This window comes from Etheostoma cragini, chromosome 15 (genome assembly GCF_013103735.1).
Source record: "Etheostoma cragini isolate CJK2018 chromosome 15, CSU_Ecrag_1.0, whole genome shotgun sequence".
Classification (NCBI taxonomy): Eukaryota; Metazoa; Chordata; class Actinopteri; order Perciformes; family Percidae; genus Etheostoma; species Etheostoma cragini.
The window spans coordinates 23,767,343-23,786,491 of NC_048421.1; the positions used below are offsets into that span (position 1 = coordinate 23,767,343).

At 40.2% G+C, this 19,149-nt stretch overlaps 2 protein-coding genes across 4 annotated transcripts in view; both read right to left on the reverse strand.

Annotated features, from left to right (window-relative positions):
• Positions 1-5,040: 5,040 nt before the first annotated feature.
• On the reverse strand, positions 5,041-13,549 carry rogdi (rogdi atypical leucine zipper). 2 transcript variants are annotated; one of them, XM_034893482.1, is made up of 12 exons: positions 13,544-13,549; positions 12,769-12,868; positions 10,735-10,806; positions 10,409-10,491; positions 9,690-9,744; positions 9,519-9,599; positions 8,440-8,535; positions 7,929-8,027; positions 6,956-7,069; positions 6,806-6,855; positions 6,354-6,480; positions 5,041-5,778 (listed from the first exon to the last, which is right to left on the reverse strand). In XM_034893482.1, the coding sequence occupies exons 2-12, from the start codon at positions 12,841-12,843 to the stop codon at positions 5,737-5,739; spliced, it is 894 nt and encodes a 297-aa protein (XP_034749373.1). In that variant the 5' UTR covers positions 12,844-12,868; positions 13,544-13,549; the 3' UTR covers positions 5,041-5,736. The 2 variants fall into 2 exon arrangements, with proteins under 2 accessions (XP_034749373.1, XP_034749372.1); XM_034893481.1 differs by lacking the exon at positions 13,544-13,549 and having other exon boundaries at positions 12,769-12,979.
• Positions 13,550-17,741: 4,192 nt separating this feature from the next.
• Positions 17,742-19,149, reverse strand: part of glyr1 (glyoxylate reductase 1 homolog (Arabidopsis)) — a 13,752-nt gene continuing 12,344 nt past the window's right edge. Inside the window, exon 16 of one of the 2 annotated variants that reach the window (XM_034893479.1) lies at positions 17,742-18,796. In XM_034893479.1, the coding sequence (XP_034749370.1) occupies positions 18,722-18,796 (75 nt within the window). In that variant the 3' untranslated portion in view covers positions 17,742-18,721. The remainder of the gene's footprint in view (positions 18,797-19,149) is intronic. The other variant, XM_034893480.1, reaches the window with a different exon arrangement.

Sequence of the window (19,149 nt, forward strand, 5' to 3'; positions counted from 1 at the left end):
TATTATGGCAGGTTGCCACCATAAAATGACCTAACACGTAATTGCAACTCATTATTTCAACAAATAAAGTTTCCTTTAGAGTTCATGACACGAGCCGCTACACCGATTCTGAGTAAATCCGATGAGATCAAACATTATTCTGATCGAATTGGACGGTTTCCATTCGATATGACTTCATTTGCATAAAGCCGCGTGGATGGAAACACGGCTAATGACTAAGTGGTGGTGTGTTATGCTTTCTCGACAGCCTCGCGGACGGAAGGTTGGCATAGAGAACATGGCCCTGGAGCCCTGACACATGGAGTGTGTGTGTGGGGGGGGTGGGGGGTGATGGAGCTCCTGCTGCTTTGCCCCGTGTGCCAAAGCTTTGACTCGACTGGCGCCAGTCGGTCACCAAACGTAGTCCACGTGCACATAGAATGAATCATTGTTCCTTTGCTACTAGGGCTGCACAATTAATCGCAATATATATATATATTTTTAAGATTAGTTTTTGGCCTTTTTACTTGATAGGATAGCAATGGGAGAAAGGGGAGGGGGGGGAGACATGCAGGAAATCGTCACAGGTCGGATTCAAACCCTGGACCTCTGCGTCGAGGCATAAACCTCTACGTATATGTGCGCCTGCTCTACCCATTGAGCCAACCTGGGCACATTTATCGCAATGTCATCAAAATCGCAATATGAACTAGTCCAATATCCAAAATGCGGGGGGGGTGCAATATTTGTTAAAGGAAAAATGTGTCTTACTCTTCTGATTGAAGTATTGTGTTGTGCCTACGTATCCTCGCCTACAGACTGAAGGAAAAATCTTAACTTGGTACAGATCCTCGCAAAAACAAATTCACTTTTTTTATAAATATCTTTTTATGTTTTTCAACGAAAATGTAAATAATAAATCAAAAATCATTCCTGTCATTATCGTGAAACATATCGCAATATCAGTCCAAATAATCGTATTGTCCTCACATGGTGCCACCCCGGTACGCAAATCTAACACACCAGATCTTTGAACTGTCACTGCTGTGTTGCTAGGATACCACCGAGCAGCTGTCTTGTGAATTTATGCCTCTGTAGATTCATAAGTCACTTCCTTGTGTGTTGAAAGAATGTTGGTTCCAGTATGAAGGTTTTACTTGGTAACACATCCATAAAAGTCATTCAAAAATATCTTGTTTGTGTATTTCCTCCTCGTCATGCCACGGTCATGATGAAGACGTTGTCCCAGCAACAGACAGAGGACAAATACACAACATCAAATGAAAAATGATAAAAGCGGAGCTAGCTGTGTGTGTGTTGTTCTAAGAACAGCTGGAGCGCAGATTGATATTGTCCAGAGAAGAGCTGCTAAATGAATCCCAGGAACCACATAGGTCTTATGAAGAGAGCTCGTTAAAATGACGCTTTCAAGAAGAGGTTAGATCTATTTGTTCTGTTGAAATATGTCATGTCCAACTATGAAGCTTCTTTGGGATTTATGTAACTTATTTGTAAAATGGAAGTCATTTTAATTTCAGATTCAGTCCATTTCAATAAACGCCCAGGCGCAGGTACGGACAATCAAATCTTAGACCTTTATGAAGGAAATATAAGATTTCTACGGAAATGTCAGACTTTTATGGTCTGATTTAATATTTTTTAAATATTACACTTTAAGATGTTTTTAAGACTTTGAGGCCACACGGGTGCCCTGTAAAAGTATGTAAGTATCATCAGTAAAATGTACTTATTTAGTAAAAGTAAAAGTACAAATCCTGTTTTTAGAAAGTGTGAAGGATCCCAACAGTATTCAGCTGGACTTGTAGGTCGTTAAATTGTTGCTATTTTCCTTTAAAATAAAACCAGCAGATTTTTTTTGTGTGTGTGCACATATCTGAATGTGTAAAGTAACTAGTAACTAAATTAACTAGTAACCAAAGCTGTCAAATGAATGTAGTGGAGTAAAAAGTAGAATATTTCTCTCTAAAATATAGCGGAGTAGAAGTAGAAAGTGCCATGAAAAGAAAAGACTCAAGTAAAGTACAAGTACCTCAACATTTGGACTTACGTTCAGTACCGGAGTAAATGTTGGTGTAAAGGAATACTTTTAAGGATGTGTTGAACTGTCCAACTTTAAAAAGATCCAGCTGGTTTACTCCTATGGAACCCCAAAGTCTACAATATTAAAGAAATAATGCTAATAAAAATTCTGCTGCATCATTATTCACATGATATATCAGTCACTGGGGCAATTCTGCTGCATGAGGATTTTTACTTTTGGTATACTTAGCTGGTAATATGTCTGTACTCTGATAATATGTCTGTACTCTGCTCCCTCGTGACCCAATACCGGATAAGCGGATGAAGATGGATGGATGAACAGAAACAGCTCTGAAGTCTCCAGAGCTAAACCCAACAGACTCTATATGAGAAAAAAAAACAATACTTTTAGCGTATATAGAGGCAACATATTATCACATGTAAATCGGTAAACTATGGGTTTATTTCAACCAAAACTAGAGTTGGGATGGTTGGAAAAGTTGAAAGACGACCCAAAACGGCTTTTCATAGTTCTTTCTTTGTTTCTGTTGACTTTGAATGAAGTGTATTTTACGATGATAAAATTACTGATTATTTACATGGAGTTGGGCTTTAGCAAACGCAATTTAGCAGATGTTTTTATGTTTAAAAAAAGAATCTTAGTCTTTAACATAAAGGTCAACCTACTTAGAAATCCTTTCCATAATGTTGTCAGACACTTAGAAGATATCTCTTTTAATACTGGACCGATGTCTCAGACTGTCGTTCCCATCAGTCACTTAGACACAGAAACATAGGAGCATAGGGTCCAGGTTAAAAAAAATGAAGTTCCCATTTAACAAGACTTCTTTTTAATAGAGCTTCACTGCAGCAGGCTGCAAAGGTCAACACGGAGAGTTCAACATGAACAGTTTATTATTTACAATATCTTTATTGAACATATATTAGATAAATAATTTCCACATTTTACATGACAGGCAACTTTTTAAAATAGATTTAACACTTAGTGGAATGAAGTTCTTTGTTCATGATTGGATTAGTGTTCACAGGAAATCAACAACACGTGTGCAAAACGAGTAAAAATAAATATTAAACATAGAACAGACAAACACTTGATATCAATTATTACATCTGCAGACATGACAAGTAGCTTATCATTTACACATATCAATGTAGTAAACAGGGAATGTGAAATGTGTCATTTTCACCACATGGGCCGATAAACACCAAGAAAGTCCACATCATACACATATTAGATATACTTAGCTGGGTGATATGGAGAAAATCAATAAGCACAATATTTTTGACCATGTAGAGTAGCTAGAATAAGTTCACACACACTCATGCTAAAGTTGATTAAAAAGAGGAATAATAAAATATCTTTTGGAAATTGATCTTAATGCCATAATTCAAAATGTTTTGGAAAATCCACCCTTTAAGGACACCAACTTGCTTTGTGAAAGAATAATTTATTGTACATAAATAAATGTTCTTCCTTCAAAGTAAACTTATTCAAGCCACTGTACATCAATGCTGATTTTGCAGTGATATTGTAGGGTTGACTATTGGTATTTTCTTCAAAATATTTAAGGTTTAATACCGTTTTGTTTTCAACCCAGAGCCTATTTTCCCATTTTTGTGTCTGAGTGAGTAACAATCTTTGACATTGGTCCAGTATTAAGAGACATCTCTGCAGTCAGCAAAACAAGCAACAATGGAGGTCAATAGGACAATGGTCCAGCTTGTATTTACCTTCACTAAAGTGCTTGTTTAGCCACTGAAAGACTCAGATTAATGTTCTAAGTGTCTGACAACATTATGGAAGGGATTTCTAAGGAGGTCGACCTTTATGTTAAAGAGTAAGATCCTGTCATTAAACATAAAAACAACAGCGAAATTGCTTTTGCTAAACCCACCAGACTCCATGTAAGTAATCAGTAATTTTATCATCATAAAATACACTTCATTCAAAGTTGACAAACAAAATGAAACTATGAATAGCCGTTTTGGGTCGTCTTTCAACTTTACCAAGCATCACAACTCTAGTTTTGGTTGGAATAAACCCATAGTTTACCGATTTACATGTGGTAATATGTTGGCTCTATACACGCTAAAAGTATTTTTTTTTTATTTTTTATTTTTTTTTAAATAGAGTCTGGTGGGTTTAGCCCTAGATACTTCAGAGCTGTTTCTGGTTAAACAGAAAGGTCTTAAAGATATTTGAAAAGGTCTATCTCTGTAGGGATCCTATCCATAATGTTGTCAGACCCTTAGAATATTAATCTGAGTCGGTCAGTGACAGAAACAGCACTTTCAGAGACCAAACTGACGATGCCCATTTGCCCCATAAGGTTACATTGCAGCCCGGTCAGTAGCTGCTGGTTACGGTGTTCACACTTCATAGTGGACCAGTTTCAAAGATTGTTGTTCCAATCAGTCACTTAGACACAAAAACAGGAAACTAGGCTCCAGGTTGAAACTAAACAAAATTATCCTTTAACACACTGAGATTTTTGATGAATATTCACCAATAATGTGGATACAATGACTACGTGGGTAAAGGCAAATACTACAACAGTCTGTAAAGTTCAGAAAATATTACAGATGTTCCTGAAAAACATATCAGATGACTTAAATTTCTGTAAATGTCATTAAACCCAAATGTGTTGGATTTGGTGTCATTTTTATTTCTCACATGACCATCTATCGCATACGAGGGGAACATTCTTAACGGACTTCACCCTCCAGCATTGAAGGTGAACTTTTCACAGCTTATCCACAGCAAAGTAAGTGTGTGTGTGTGAGTGAGTGTGTGTGTGTGTTTGAGTGCATGTGTGTGAGGGCAGACACTGGCTCTGGTCCTTACAGACTGTGACATTGACATCAGTCTATGAGGACGCTCGTATATCCCAAAACATCTCAGTAAAGAGCTGCACCATCAGTGTCTGCTTTAATAAACACGTAGGTATTAAACTGACATTATTTTTTTGCCCTTTGTCACATTTCTCAAGTTTTTTTTGGGGACAATTCTTGACGTTGCTTTTTGAGTTTTTGCTGCTTTTCCTGAAATTTTGTTGCCTTTTAACGTTTTGTCGCTTTTTTCCAACGTTCTTTTAAAGGTTTTGGTCGCTTTTTTTAAAATACACCATCTCACAATCTGTGAAATAGAGATTGAAAAATGTTAAATTTTATTTCCTAACATCCCATAATCCAACATTGGTGAAATGCCCTTTTAAAAAAGTAGAATTATATTGTTAGGGAATGCTCTAGAACAGCTGTGAGGGAACTCAAAGTATAAAAAAAAAAAAAAAACGTGACCAATACAACCTCTTATTACTTATAATAAGCCCTGAGTCCACAGATCAGTGTTCCACACAGCAACCATCTCACGTGAGATACATTAAGAACCAGACAAATACTCAGTTGCCAAAATGGAACAAATAATTAAAAAATAAATTCTAATAACAACAATCAGCAACATTCATTTCATTGAGAAGTGCAACATACACACACGCACACACGCCAGGCTAACACAACTGGGCGTATTGATATCCGTTGGTTTAATCATGCAACTTGAAACTGAATGAGTGCATGAGATATAGATATAGATATATCTATGTATATTTAAACTAAATAAAGCTCCCCAGGATGTGCCTTACACTTGTGTGGTAACTTTGGGTGTGACCAGTCTCTGCAGAATGGACAGGAGGGGGGGCGTTAGAAGGCTCTGTAATTCCAGAAGCTGGAGAAGACAGAAATCTGCAGAGATTTGGGGTGGGGGGGGGGCAGAGGAGCAAAGTTAGATTCATACACAATAACAGACGCAAAGTTAATCATCCTTAATAAACCTGTTTAGCCATGTGCAGCAGCCTTCAAATGGCCTCACAAGCTCTGACAATGAGCCGGTTTTTACCGTGAAGGTAACCGTCAGCACCGGCTGGACGTGACAGGCTGCTACCTCAATGCTTGGACACTGAGTGTAGATCATTTGTGGAAACAACTGTTGTTGGCGATTTAGGGCCACAGTGCCTTGTGTATCTAAGGCAACGCCGGCAAACGTGCTCTGCTTCAGTCTGGTCCACAGTCATGTAAGCTCAATTCTTTAGAAACCAGTGTTTTTTTCCAGGTCTATGTGATCTATTTCTACATGGTGTCAGAAGACAGCACGGGCATCTTGCTGTTGCTGAATCTGAACTGTGCTAACTACCTGACGCTAGAGGATAGGCCAGCTGGCTACAATGGTGGATGGATTTTACATACGGGACCCTGCCGTTTCTGCACTCCGTCACCTTAATGCTCAGCGTGTGAGAATGTCTGTTCAGAGAGAGCCGCACCTTGTCTTTGAGCTGCTGACAGAGCTGCAGCGAGATGGTGAAGAACACCAGCGTGTCGTTCAGCCACGGCACCACACACTCCACCTTGTGGACGTGGCTCACCTCAAAGCGGTTGTTGTTGAGCTCGCTGTGGACGACATTGTTCACAGCAGACAGCAGAGAGAGATCACTGGGAGCTTAAATGGTCAGAACGTGTTAACAGCAGCAAAGTCATATTAGCTATGTGAAGATATGGTGGAGTTAGGGTGGAGTTAGGGTGGAGTTAGGGCATCCTGGGCAGAGAGTGTAGTTCCACTCCCTCTGTGTGCTGGAATCCAAGCAGCCATTCATGACACAGATTTCAAGTAGTCCTGGCAGTTAAACGCGTTATTAAAAGCATTAATGGTATGTATTATCTACTGTAACTTGGTAATGTATACTGGGAAAGAAGCTTAGTGAAAGAAAAGACTTACAACATTGCTCCTGGGTTGTGCAACACTGAGCTTCCAGCTGGCTTGAAATTCTGCCAACACAGGAGAGAAAACATTAGCACATGGGTCACATGGGTCACGTGGGTCACGTGGTGCGGTGTGAGGCTTCAGAGAATCGTTGCAGGCTCTGACCTTAGTGGTGTTGGGAGGCAGCACATGAAGCTGGTAGACGGTCAGGCACAGTTTGCTCAAGTTGATGTAAAAGTTCACCATCACATCGCCAGGCATGGGAGGAGAGAACATTTTCTGGTGATGGGAGGACAAACACAAAGGGTCAAGGGTCCCTTGTGTATAATGCCAATAAAGGCAATCTCTTCTATTGTATTGTTGCAGCCGTGTGTGATAGATAACATGTGACTGTGACACCGTGGCCCTTGACCTGCTTCTCTAACACCCTCCTCTCTTGTGGTTTCAGTCTTTTGGGAGGGGGGTTAAGGTCACGGCTCTGTGCAGACCAGTCAAGTTCTTCCAAACCAAACTAGGAAAACCATTTCTTTACGGGGCCGGCTTTGTGCACACGGGCCTTGTCATGTTGAAACAGTGAAGGGACAAACTCAATGTGTTGACACAAAGCTGGAAGCACACTAAGGGTTAGAAAATGAATCTGAGCGGCCCCAAGATGATTGGCAAAATAACTTGTGAATTACAATTTTACATCTCCAAGCCCCTAGAAAGTATCCAAATGAAACCATTCCCATATTTGGTTGAACTGGTTATCTTGCATACACATATACATATACACATGTCACGTATGATAGGGTGGAGTGGAGTTTTTTGTGTGAGTAGATTTGGTTTTGGCCATATGATTTTAGATCTTATGCTTTAGCCCAAAAGGCATCAGTAGTCACTAATAGAACTCGTTCCAAATTCTTTTCCATGACGAGGGGAACACATCAGGGATCAGCAACAAATCTATAAGTCATCCTCTCTCTCCCCTAGCAACTGGAACAGTGACAGGACGTCATCACTCACCAAGTCAAGGCAACCATGTAAACAACAGGTCACTCAATCTTAGGCAAAGTGACAAACAGCAACAAAAGTGGTGACATGAAATCTGCAGTGTGCGTGTGTGCGTGTGTGTGTGTGTGTGTAATGTGGCCTGTACCATCAGACCGCTGGTGGCCAGCTCCGGCAGCGTCATGGAGGCCGGGGTGGTGAGGCGGTTCCGTGCTCTGGTCAGCTGAAGCATCACTGCATCCATGAGCTACGGCAGGAACAGAGGCACCACTGACACAGCCAGAATCACTGACACGGGCACAGACCGGATGACATCCACGTTCAGCTCGGTACTAGACTACATCAACGTTTCTTTAACAGGATAGTTCCCAAGGAGGTTCTGCCGGATAGCTGGGCTTGTAACAATTATTATATAATTGTCTAATCGCAGTACTTTTACTGAATTGCTTACTTTCAGTTAATTAGCTGAGGTCCTAAGGAGTATGGCTGTTAATGGTAATCGTTGATTTTGTTCAGATGTGTCAAATTGTACTAATATATATTCAGTATATATTAGTGATGGCTACTTTGCCACATAGTCTCGCCAATAGTGATGACTAATTTTGAATCTGTTTTTTGTTGATCGATGCTCAGTTTTTATTGATGACATGACAACACACCTTATTAACCTCAGCCCCCGTCTTGAAGTGGTAGCTGTCATCACGGCTGCTTAGTAACTGCAGGGCCTGGGTCACATGGTTCCTGGCATCCTGAATCTGAGGGATGAACCGAGGCAAGAGAGGTGGAACTGTGAGACTAAGGCAAGATGTAAGCTTTAAGAAATTATGCCATCATGTAGCAATATACATGGTAAAATGAGCTCAAAGTAGTAGGCAGTACTCCGTTTTGACCGATCATTAGGCCCCGCAGTAGGTATCAGGATGAACTCTCTGCATGTATATAAATATTTCTGGTGTAATGATTACATTGCATCATATCCTATTTACAACTATGTAAACTACATTAAAAATAGATCCAGATGAATTTGATAAACCTCTGAGTGTAAGCTTATCTGCTGTGGGTTTAATAAACTCTACTCGGAGGATGTGAGAACTTGCCTATAATCAGCTGTAAAATAGAATACAAATATTTAGACTACGGCTGAAAGAACTTCTCCAACAGATTCAATATTTGAATTTAACATTTGAGCAAAACACCACCATGTAGGCCAACCCATGTGTATAGTCACTCCATGGTTGGGACCGATGCATTTGAATGTTGACATGGGGGAAATGTCCGTTGCAGTGACAAAACTCATAAGAGATTTTGTTTTTACACCAACCAGACGCCACAGTGTGGAGCGTTCCATTCTAGTGTTAGAAGGTGTGGGTGCAGCACCTAAGCCCAGTGAATGTCACTGAAAGACTTTTCTCAGATCTAATGATTGCAGTTGGACTTCTTTAGCAAGTTTTTACTTCAAGCTTTTTGAGTGTAATTTATTTACTCATTATCTGCTCTAGCTTTTCCAACGTTTCAGACAGAGATATGGTGATAATTGTCCAAAATGATGTGAAAAAAGATGAGAAACTACCAGAAAGGGAACCCAAAACAACCCCAAAGGAAACAAACGACCATGAAGAGACACAAAAAAACTACAAAAAGACACAAAATTTATGGGGTAAATTGCATTTTTTTTTTAATTAAAAAGTCTAAGTCTAAAGTCCTTGAACTAAAAGGAAAACCTGTTAGCGTACTGTACCTGCTGCAGCTTCCACAGCTTGTCCTCTCTGAACTGAAAGTGTAACACTTGGCTGCTCTTTGCGACCTTCAGGTTTATGTCCTGTTAAACACAAAACACATTAAGTATAATAATTAGCCTTTCATTTTCACAAAGGGAATTAAGCCTCGATGTAAAACTAGCCAAACTCACAGCCTGAGTCAGAGCCTCTCCCTGCAGAGTCAGCACCCCCTTCACTTGATCCATGCTGCAAAACACAAAAAAAACAATATTCAAACATGAAGGAAATGACTAACCCTTCAAAATAGGCCTGCACTATATGAGTAAAATATGAGATATGCAGTAACGTTGATGAATATGGAGAGCTGATATTAAAGTGTACTCAGTTGTGCTGCTTTCAGGTTTCTGCTGAAATACAACCAATCATAAGGAAGTTATTTCCAACTTTCTTTCTTTTTTCTTTTTTTAATTGAACATTGCACTGGATATAAAAGGAACCACTAAAAAAAGAATGACAGTTCCATCTTAAACCGACACAGAATGTCTCGGAGTGTAGTTATTGAACCAGTTGAGATTGCGATCCGCGAGCATCTGACAGCCACTTCCTCCACAGGAAGACATAGAAAACTGCACTTTGAAATGGCAATAAAATGGAATTTTATATTCAATTCAATGTTCAATTGTGTAATACAAGAATGATGGAAATGATTTATTTTTGTTTGTTTTTAATCCAACCAGCAATTTGATGTATTTTAGCAGAATACTACCAGCAGAACTGAGTACACTTTCATTTCTGTTAACTGATCGCAGATAATGGCGTTACCACGACAACAACAGTATCGCACATCTGAATTTTGCCTCGTGTGGTGCAGCCCTACTTTCTAACAAAATGGCCGCAGGTGGAGTATTACGTTGAGCTGCCGAGGATGAAGTTTTCCTGTTTGAGCTGCGGGTCCAGGCCCGGCGTCGGCGTGGTGAAACGTCTCGATGCCTCCTGATGACGGCAGAGCAAACTCACTATTACAATCAAATATTAATCACATAGTGACACGTTGGTGTGTCGTCCCCCCCCCCCCCCCCTTCCCCTCACTGCTGGACATTTACCAAACCCGCAAAGCAACCAGCTTTGTGGGTGAATCATATATTGATCATAATAAATGATAACCATAACCCACATCTCGATGTGTAGAACTGGTGGAATGGCCCTTTAATACGCACATGACAGCTTAACCTTTACCTTGAGGACATCCTGGAGCTGCTTCAGGACCGCGTGCACTTCTTCTTTAAGCAGCCAGTTGAATTCCTCCTCCTACCAAAAAAGTAAAAAAAACTTTAAACTAAACAAATACAATAAACAACAACGACGACACCAACTGCACCATATTATTATTATTTTAGACTAACCAGTCATTACGGTTTCTATTCCTTTTTGACTTATAAATCCCTACACTGTGCAAAAAAATTATTATGTTAAACACATTCGTGTTCACAATTTACTTTACTACTTTTTGTACTTCTGGTTGGATGTCCAACTGAGTCTAATCAAGACCACCATGTCAACGGGGGACTTCTGATCTATGCCTCGTTGACTCTCTGTCTTAGAGGCAGTTGTGGACTAAAATGTACCAGAGAGTCCATGTGGAATATAGAGAGACCCGGGCTTGTGACAGAGATTTTAAATGCCTTGAAATGGCATCCTAAGCTTGAATGACGTGGGGAAAAAGGTCAACTACCACTGGAATGGATGGAAGAATAGGCAACATGGTAAGACTCAACCAATGATCAGCTCCAGGAAAACCAAAGAAGACTTAGTTACCTGTGAGTACTGTTAGGATCTGAAGAAGGCTGTGTGAAGCAAAGCTATCAGCTAGAAGTCTACTCTGGAGTTAAAACAGAGACCTAGACACCCAGGGTGAAAACAGGATCTGCAGTAATGTGCAGTACACCAAAAATATGGTGATTTTTGAAAATGAAACCATGGAAACCTACTCTGGTACAACCTCAAAATACAATTAGGAACCTGAAAATGTGCAGAATATGGGAGCTTTAAAGGAGTGCTGACTGCCTCAGTCAAGCCTGAAGATCAGTGCATGTGTAGACCCAAAGTGTTCAATATTACAGAAATATATCAGACATTATGAAATAGATAGGAATATAAATACATGCAGATGTGTAGTGTTAAGTACAATTATTTCACAATCACAGATATTACTACATGTCATGTTTATTGGTTTACTGGGGGTTTATTTGATAAGGCAGCTTTTCCTAACGGTAATCTTGTAATTCCAGAGAGACAGAGCAGATCCAGGCATGTGATTGGCTGTTGCTTTGGTGTGAATTAGCAGACAACCAATCACAGAACGGGCTCTGGCCTGCTGTGAAATAAAAACAGACTTTGGAAAAGGACACTTGGAATCTAAAACTGCTGAGGTAAACGCAGTATTTGTGAAAAGTAGAATTTTGTACTAACATTTCATAATAATTAGCCGGGTAAATATGAATACGCGTATTTCACAAAACCGTGGTGAGATATTTTTCTTCTGTATGTATCCATATGAATTATTTAATTAGGTCTTTATTCATTTGAGTGAGCACGTTAAGTCCACCAGGAGCATTTAAAACGGGAAACATAACTTTAAAATAATAACTTTAACTATTAACGTTACAACCCATAACCTAATAACTATCTCCCGGGGCATTATGCTTTATGTCATTAAAGGAGATAATATAACAGGTTTTAGAGACTTAGCTAGCTTGGAATTTGTTCGTATGTTTGCTAGTAGGCTATTGTTGAAATGATAAATTTGCAGCAAATGGGCTAAAATGCGCAAATATGTCGGCCCTGTAGGGCAAACCGGGACTGCAAATCTTGAGAAAAGTTGACTGAGAAACAGTTGGTAAGTTAACGTTAGTCGGGGTAATGTTTTAGAGCCACTGCGTGTTTCGTTTATCTGGCGTGTTAACATTAAAAGGGGCTCACTGTCGGCATCATCACAGCAGGACTGTTACAGCGCGAGCCCTGGCTGCAGCACTTGCATTGCAGCGCGCGGAGGCCACTGTCCGTCTCGGCTAGCTGCAGCTAGCTACACAAGCAGATACGCCACTCACGCCCGGGCTAGCTATGGCTACACTCTTTTAAAATAGCTAGTGTAAATGTCAAACACATACTGTGTTAACCGAAGGGTCAGTTTGAAAAGCAGCTAGCCATACAGACAGACAGTAACGTGTTGTTTCCCTGTCTAACATTACTCGCAGAGGCAGAACAGCTTACCAACACAGCTCTTTCCACTTGACTGGCAGTGGACATCTTGGGCAGCTCGGACAGAGACCTTTGCGGGTTGAGCATGTTGTAACGAACACAGAAGCAAACGCTTGATAAACACCTTAAAATACTATCCTCTCCTTGGGATGAAGGTCTCTCACTAACGTTACCTTCTTGATTGGCGGAGGGTATGTTGCCTTCAGGTGCTGTCTGAAACAACGGCAGCGCGCACGAAGGACCCAAAATAGCAGCAAACGGGATCTAAAAATGACCCTTTGGATCAAGGCAAGACCTGCATGCTGGCGTGTAAAAACGTAAGGGACCGAGGGAATGTTGTGCTACGCCCCTGCATATAAGCATCACATTATTTTCAGCTTTGTTTTGTTTATTTTCTCCTCTTCAACAAATCAGGTCGTGTGCTGCTTGTCATTTAAAAAAAGAAATACGTGTTTGCTGACTACATACATTCTGACCTGTTACTTCGCGGCGCTGTGGTGAAAGGCATTGCGACAGACCAAAACACACACTGATTGAAATGTGTTGCTCTTTACGAGAACCCATGAATGTAGCATCAGGCTGGTCACACATTCACTATTAACCTGGCCTCACCCACTAGTCCTTATATGGGCAGAGAACTTCCGCCTCACGTCTCACAAACATTGCCTTCCCCTGTCACTGAAGTAACCAGTGGTGTAGACTAATGTACTTTACTGCATAGCTAAGGGCCTATATATATATATATATATATATATATATATATATATATATATATATATATACACACACACACTCTGTATATAAAATTTGGAGCATCAGGATTTTTTTTAATGCATTCTGACACATTTTTATGCAACAATTTACGGTGAAAATACCTTTATTTAGCCTATTCAAAGAAAGAAAAAGAACTCAGATGACAATTCAAAGTATATCAAATTATAATGGAAAGTCTGTCGTTATAAGTCCCACTGCGCATTTTTAAAGTGGGTACATGGAAATCCTGGAGCTTTCGTAGTGGGTATACTGTGTATAAGTCTAGACTTTAGATACAGTATTAGGGACCACTAAGGTCTATATAAAGAGACTTCAGATACAGTATTAGGGACCACTAAGGTCTATATAAAGAGACTCAGATACAGTATTAGGGGACCACTAAGGTCTATATAAAGAGACTTCAGATACAGTATTAGGGGACCACTAAGGTCTATATAAAGAGACTTCAGATACAGTATTAGGGGACCACTAAGGTCTATATAAAAGCTTCCAAAGAGCACCATGGCATGGGACCTTTAAAAAAATAAGAGGGTGTGGGTACTGCTGTTGAGCAAGGCTTTAAATCCCTAACTGCTCTCCATTTGTGCATGTATATGTATATGAACATGTGTATGGATAGCAGGACTGTTCATTGTGTGCTCAAAGAACAAGAGTGGAAAAATTGTAATCACTAGACCAAAACATCATCATAATCTGAGCAGGTGTGTCACATTTATAGTCCCGCGAACAGAGGGTGCTATACATGTTCCCTTCTGTGAACAAATCCCACAAAAAGAACTAAATACTTCCAAGTATTGTTGTGTGTATCGACGCCTGACAGATCGTCCTCAGGGCCGCAGAGCTCCATCGTTGTTAAAAATACATCAGTGATCGCCGCCGTTGCACAACGTTACCATAAACACACTGTGTAGTTTATTTTAACACCAAATGTGGATTCATCCACTACTGAAAATAGTCCCCAACAAATGCTGAATTTTAACATTTGTCATAAGTGTCCAGCTGTTTGAGGAAATGACCATAAAATGAAGCTATGTATTTGTGACTAGTTTAAAAGATGTACACATTGAAAATAGGAACCAATGGGCTTAGGGCCAAGGTAGTGACAGGGTTCCTGCACGTTCAACAAGTCCAATTTAAGACTTTTTTAAGACCTTTATGAATGACTTTAAGACCTATATCATATATCAACATTAAAGTGCAACAAAATGCAGAGTCACAGAAGCACATGCAAAGTAGATAAATGTATTCATCTGGGTGTAGTAATGATTATTTGCTGTATATGTACAACAAATGCTATTTGGACTATCAAAAGAAATTACCACGGAATAAAAATTAATTTGAATGAGCATTAGAGGCGTTACATGGACGTAGGAAAAGTAAGACGGTTGAGTTTAGGAAACGTGAAACGTGGGACACGATCCATGGACGCCAAACGGCGTTGATAAACTCACTAAAAAGTGTGTTTGCGTCTTGAGAACACACCAATAATGGCATACAAATTGCTGTGTCATAAATACTTTTTTAGACATTTTAAGACCCCACGGAAACCCTGTGAGGTCTGAATGAGATGATAAATGGACTACATTTCCATAGCACTGTACATATTTTGCCTCTCGTTCCTATTCACCAATGGTGGCGAAGCGGCCAACACTGGACCAGTAATAAAACATTTTAATAATCAGTAGAGGATTTATTAAACAGCACAAAAGTCTCCAATACTTCTACATGTACATAAAATCATAAATATCCCCCAAAACCAAAGTTACAGTCTCCGTTTAACGGGATAAGCCAAGTTATATAACCCACATAATAAACCATTTAGACTTGAATTCAACAACCCACAGTATTAAGAGACAAAGATGTTAGACAGTCGCTCGTTGTTTTCATAAATCCCGGTTATTGTAGATATGAAAGAAACCATATGCAACTTGCTGTGCTAGTCACTTCCATCTTCTGAAACTGGTCTTTTCCCCGGTGTGTAACGGGCACCAACATCCAAAACCTCTTTCAAAATAGGATGTTGGATTCTATTAAACTTGTTGTGTTTCTCAACTCATTTATATACAGTTGAAACTGATAAGAAAGGTCTTAAAGAAACATAATACAATTGCCTTCCTGCAATGAAGCAGATACAAATTTGTGAAGGTGTCCACCGTTTCCTTTGTCTTCGTCTCCTCCAGTTTGGTTCATAATGAAGAACAGGGTCTGCTGCTACAGCGTGTCAATCACTGTCACATCCCAGCTGGGGCTGACTACCAATGTGCTCTTTCTTGTGAGGATATAGACTTGCTGTCATATTTGCCATCTTACTTTACCCATTTCTTCACACATTTGCTGACACCATAAGTGATAAGAGCTCCAAATATTAGCCACATCCTTTTTGCGTTATGGAGTTGAAATCTGACAGAAAATGAACAAGGCATACAACCAATACTTACTCTGTAAATATGCTAACAGAACTAAGCTATAACGTAGTGGAAAGAAGAGCGCTCTAACAGTCACCGTATAGATCAGTCTACTGTGTATCCGGGACGTTCCACTTCAGGGATTTCTTCGGTGTCGCCGCAAATTCTGTCGGATGTCTGTCCCCTTCCTCTGTCTCTGTGTTGGCGTTCTACCTGGTCCTCAGATCTCTGCAGGGTAGATCCAGACCGCTAGCTAGACTATCTGACCAATCTGAGGACTATGGTTACCTGGTCCTCAGATCTCTGCAGGGTAAATCCAGACCGCTAGCTAGACTATCCGACCAATCTGAGGACTATGGTTACCTGGTCCTCAGATCTCTGCAGGGTAAATCCAGACCGCTAGCTGGACTATCTGTCCAATCTGAGGACTATGGTTACCTGGTCCTCAGATCTCTGCAGGGTAGATCCAGACCGCTAGCTAGACTATATCTGTCCAATCTGAGTTTTCTGTTGACTAAAACTACTTCTGGACGCACACACGTTCCTTCCTGAGACTATTCACCAGAGGTACCGTGGCTCCGTCTGGCCAATTGTGATTGGTTTGAAGAAATGCCAATAAACCAGAGCACGTTGTTCTGCCATCCCAGAATGCTGTGCGGACTAACAAGACCTTCCTCTGCAGTGCTGTGGGAGAAGGTCTGGCAACGCAAGACTACCAACAGATCAAAGCCATTTCTTCTCCTACCAAGTTCCCCTTCTTGGGTATACAACACTCCTGCTTGACTACGCACAAACATGCCACCTTTCTGTTGCATATTGTCATTTGCATCTGCATATTGTCATTTGCATCTGCATACTTATGTACGGTGTGTGTGTGTAACACTACAGGGGGTAGTAGAGGTCTTCACAGGTCCAACATTCTGGACCAAAAAGTTGGTATGGACACAATAATTGGACCTGACCCGGAATGTGGCCGTTTTGGAACGAACCCGCAAAGACGCTGGAAGCGAGCGCGAGTTCTCTCCTGTTACGATAGAATAGATGAGAGTCTGCTTGGTTCCACACACCATGAGACCCCTGCACACTACTGGAGCCTGTCCCGCCCGAGCTTATTAGTAGAACCCATCTTTTTTTATTTCCCCAATTTCTTTTTATTTTATACTTTATTTGAATTGTGCTTATTCATTTTCTCCCCAAATCTCAGTCCATTATTTGATGTTTGCAATGTTGCTAGGTAAATTCTGAAAATAAAATTTGAGAAAAGAAAATTGTGTAGAGCCCGACCCGATGAGTTTGAGGCAGCTAAACATTTGAAAGTTAAAAATATTTTAAACAAAGTTGAAAAAAAAAAATCCTCTTACCTTTTTTATATATTTTAAACAACAATTCTTCACATTTGTTTACTATAGCATTGTGCTGATATATGTACTGAGCTCTCTCTTGAGCTTATAACAGTTGAGAAGGCCAATTCCTCGGTCAGGTTCCAGACCTGAATGAGGTCTGTTCACTAAGAACAGAGTGAAGACCTCTATTACGTAATCAAGGTTACCCCTTCATGCGACCCCCCCCTCCCCTTTTATTAAACCTGAAATCTGTTTGAGGCAGATGTAAGGAATAATAAATGAGAGCCCATCTTAAAATTGTCTGCACATTACCATATTTACCAAAACCAATTAGCATCAATAACTTCATTTCAACTACGGTGGAGCTCATTTTGACGTATTTATTCTACGGCTTTATGTTTCCGTCTTCTAAAAGTAATAAACTCTCCAACCACTAACCCACTTCAACAGTTTCATTAGTCCGGTTTTTAATCGTGAACTTGTGTCCTGTGTCCTGTGATGGTCTAAAATTGGCCTTCAATACCCAGCCATAACCTTTACCTCCAACAAAATTAACACGATTTACATGGGGGCTCATTATGACATCAGTTAAAATGCAACTCAAAAAGTGGATTCATCTAGTTTCCGAGTAATATATTAAAAAGAAAAGAAGCTTAAATGAGAGCTCTTCCAAACACAAGAATGAAGGGTTTTCAAATGTGGAAATCTCAAGTCTTGATGAGAAATATCAATTATTACTGCATTTTAAGGCCTCAGCACATCTGTTGCTCTGTCATTAACCTGTTAAAGAAAAGGTCATGAACACCAACGTAAAAGCATCAATCATCTCAAATACAAAACGAGCCATGGCCAACCTGCACCAAGAAGACCTAGAAAGAAACATAAATAAATACTATAATGACGACTTGAGGGGTTTCAATATTAAGGCAATGCAGTGGCATGTTCTTGGTGTTTACTCTCATGGAATTCTGGACATTTAAAAGAAAAGAAAAGAAAAGATCACACTCAATTAAATATACTCATCATTTGCAAAACAAAAAATCTTCTTTAGGGTTTATGCATCCACAAAACCTGACAGTGTTTTCTCTGGCTAGAGCGAGACGCCCTGCTCTTCACAGCTGAACTGGAGCCCCCGTCCTTGGCCTGCTTTACTTCCACCGTACTCCAGAAACCAGACAAACCGCCCTACAGCAAACTGCAGTAGTACAACCTCCTTTCAGAACACACTTACAGCATATATTCCCCCAGTAGTCAGTGCAATGCTTAAGGTTGCCTCTAACAAAAGGAATCACAATCCCAAGACTTGTGGGCAGCAAACATGGCTGCCGCTGAAGCAAAAATTAAATAAAAAGGAGAATTTAAAAATAAAACTCATTACATGACGAGGGAAAAACTAGCAGGGATTAAAGACTGTGTGGTCCAGAGGAAAGCTCACACCTCGCTCTAGTGAATGTAGGCTCTGTAGACGGCAGATATGTCATTGTCTGACTGGTCCAGTGCCTTAGCCCTCTTGTAAACCTGCAAAAGAACAGTCAAATAAAGAGTTTCAGTTGGATTGCCAATGCCTCACTCATGTGGTTATGTTAGCTTTTATCCATTTATCATTACAAAGGATTCAGTAGTGCTGCAAGTGCTTGACTGAAGGGAGTTTCAGTAAACAAGGTGTTTCCTGTACAGGGTGGACCGGTTAACAAAACTCACGGTTCGGTTCATACTACATTTTTGAGGTCACAGTATTCAGTTAGTTTTAGTTCAGAAGAGGGGGCCGGGCTGCATTTTTTTTTTTTTTTTATAGGTCCCATGACATGGTGCTCTTTAGATGCTTTTATATAGACCTTAGTGGTCCCCTAATACTGTATCTGAAGTCTCTT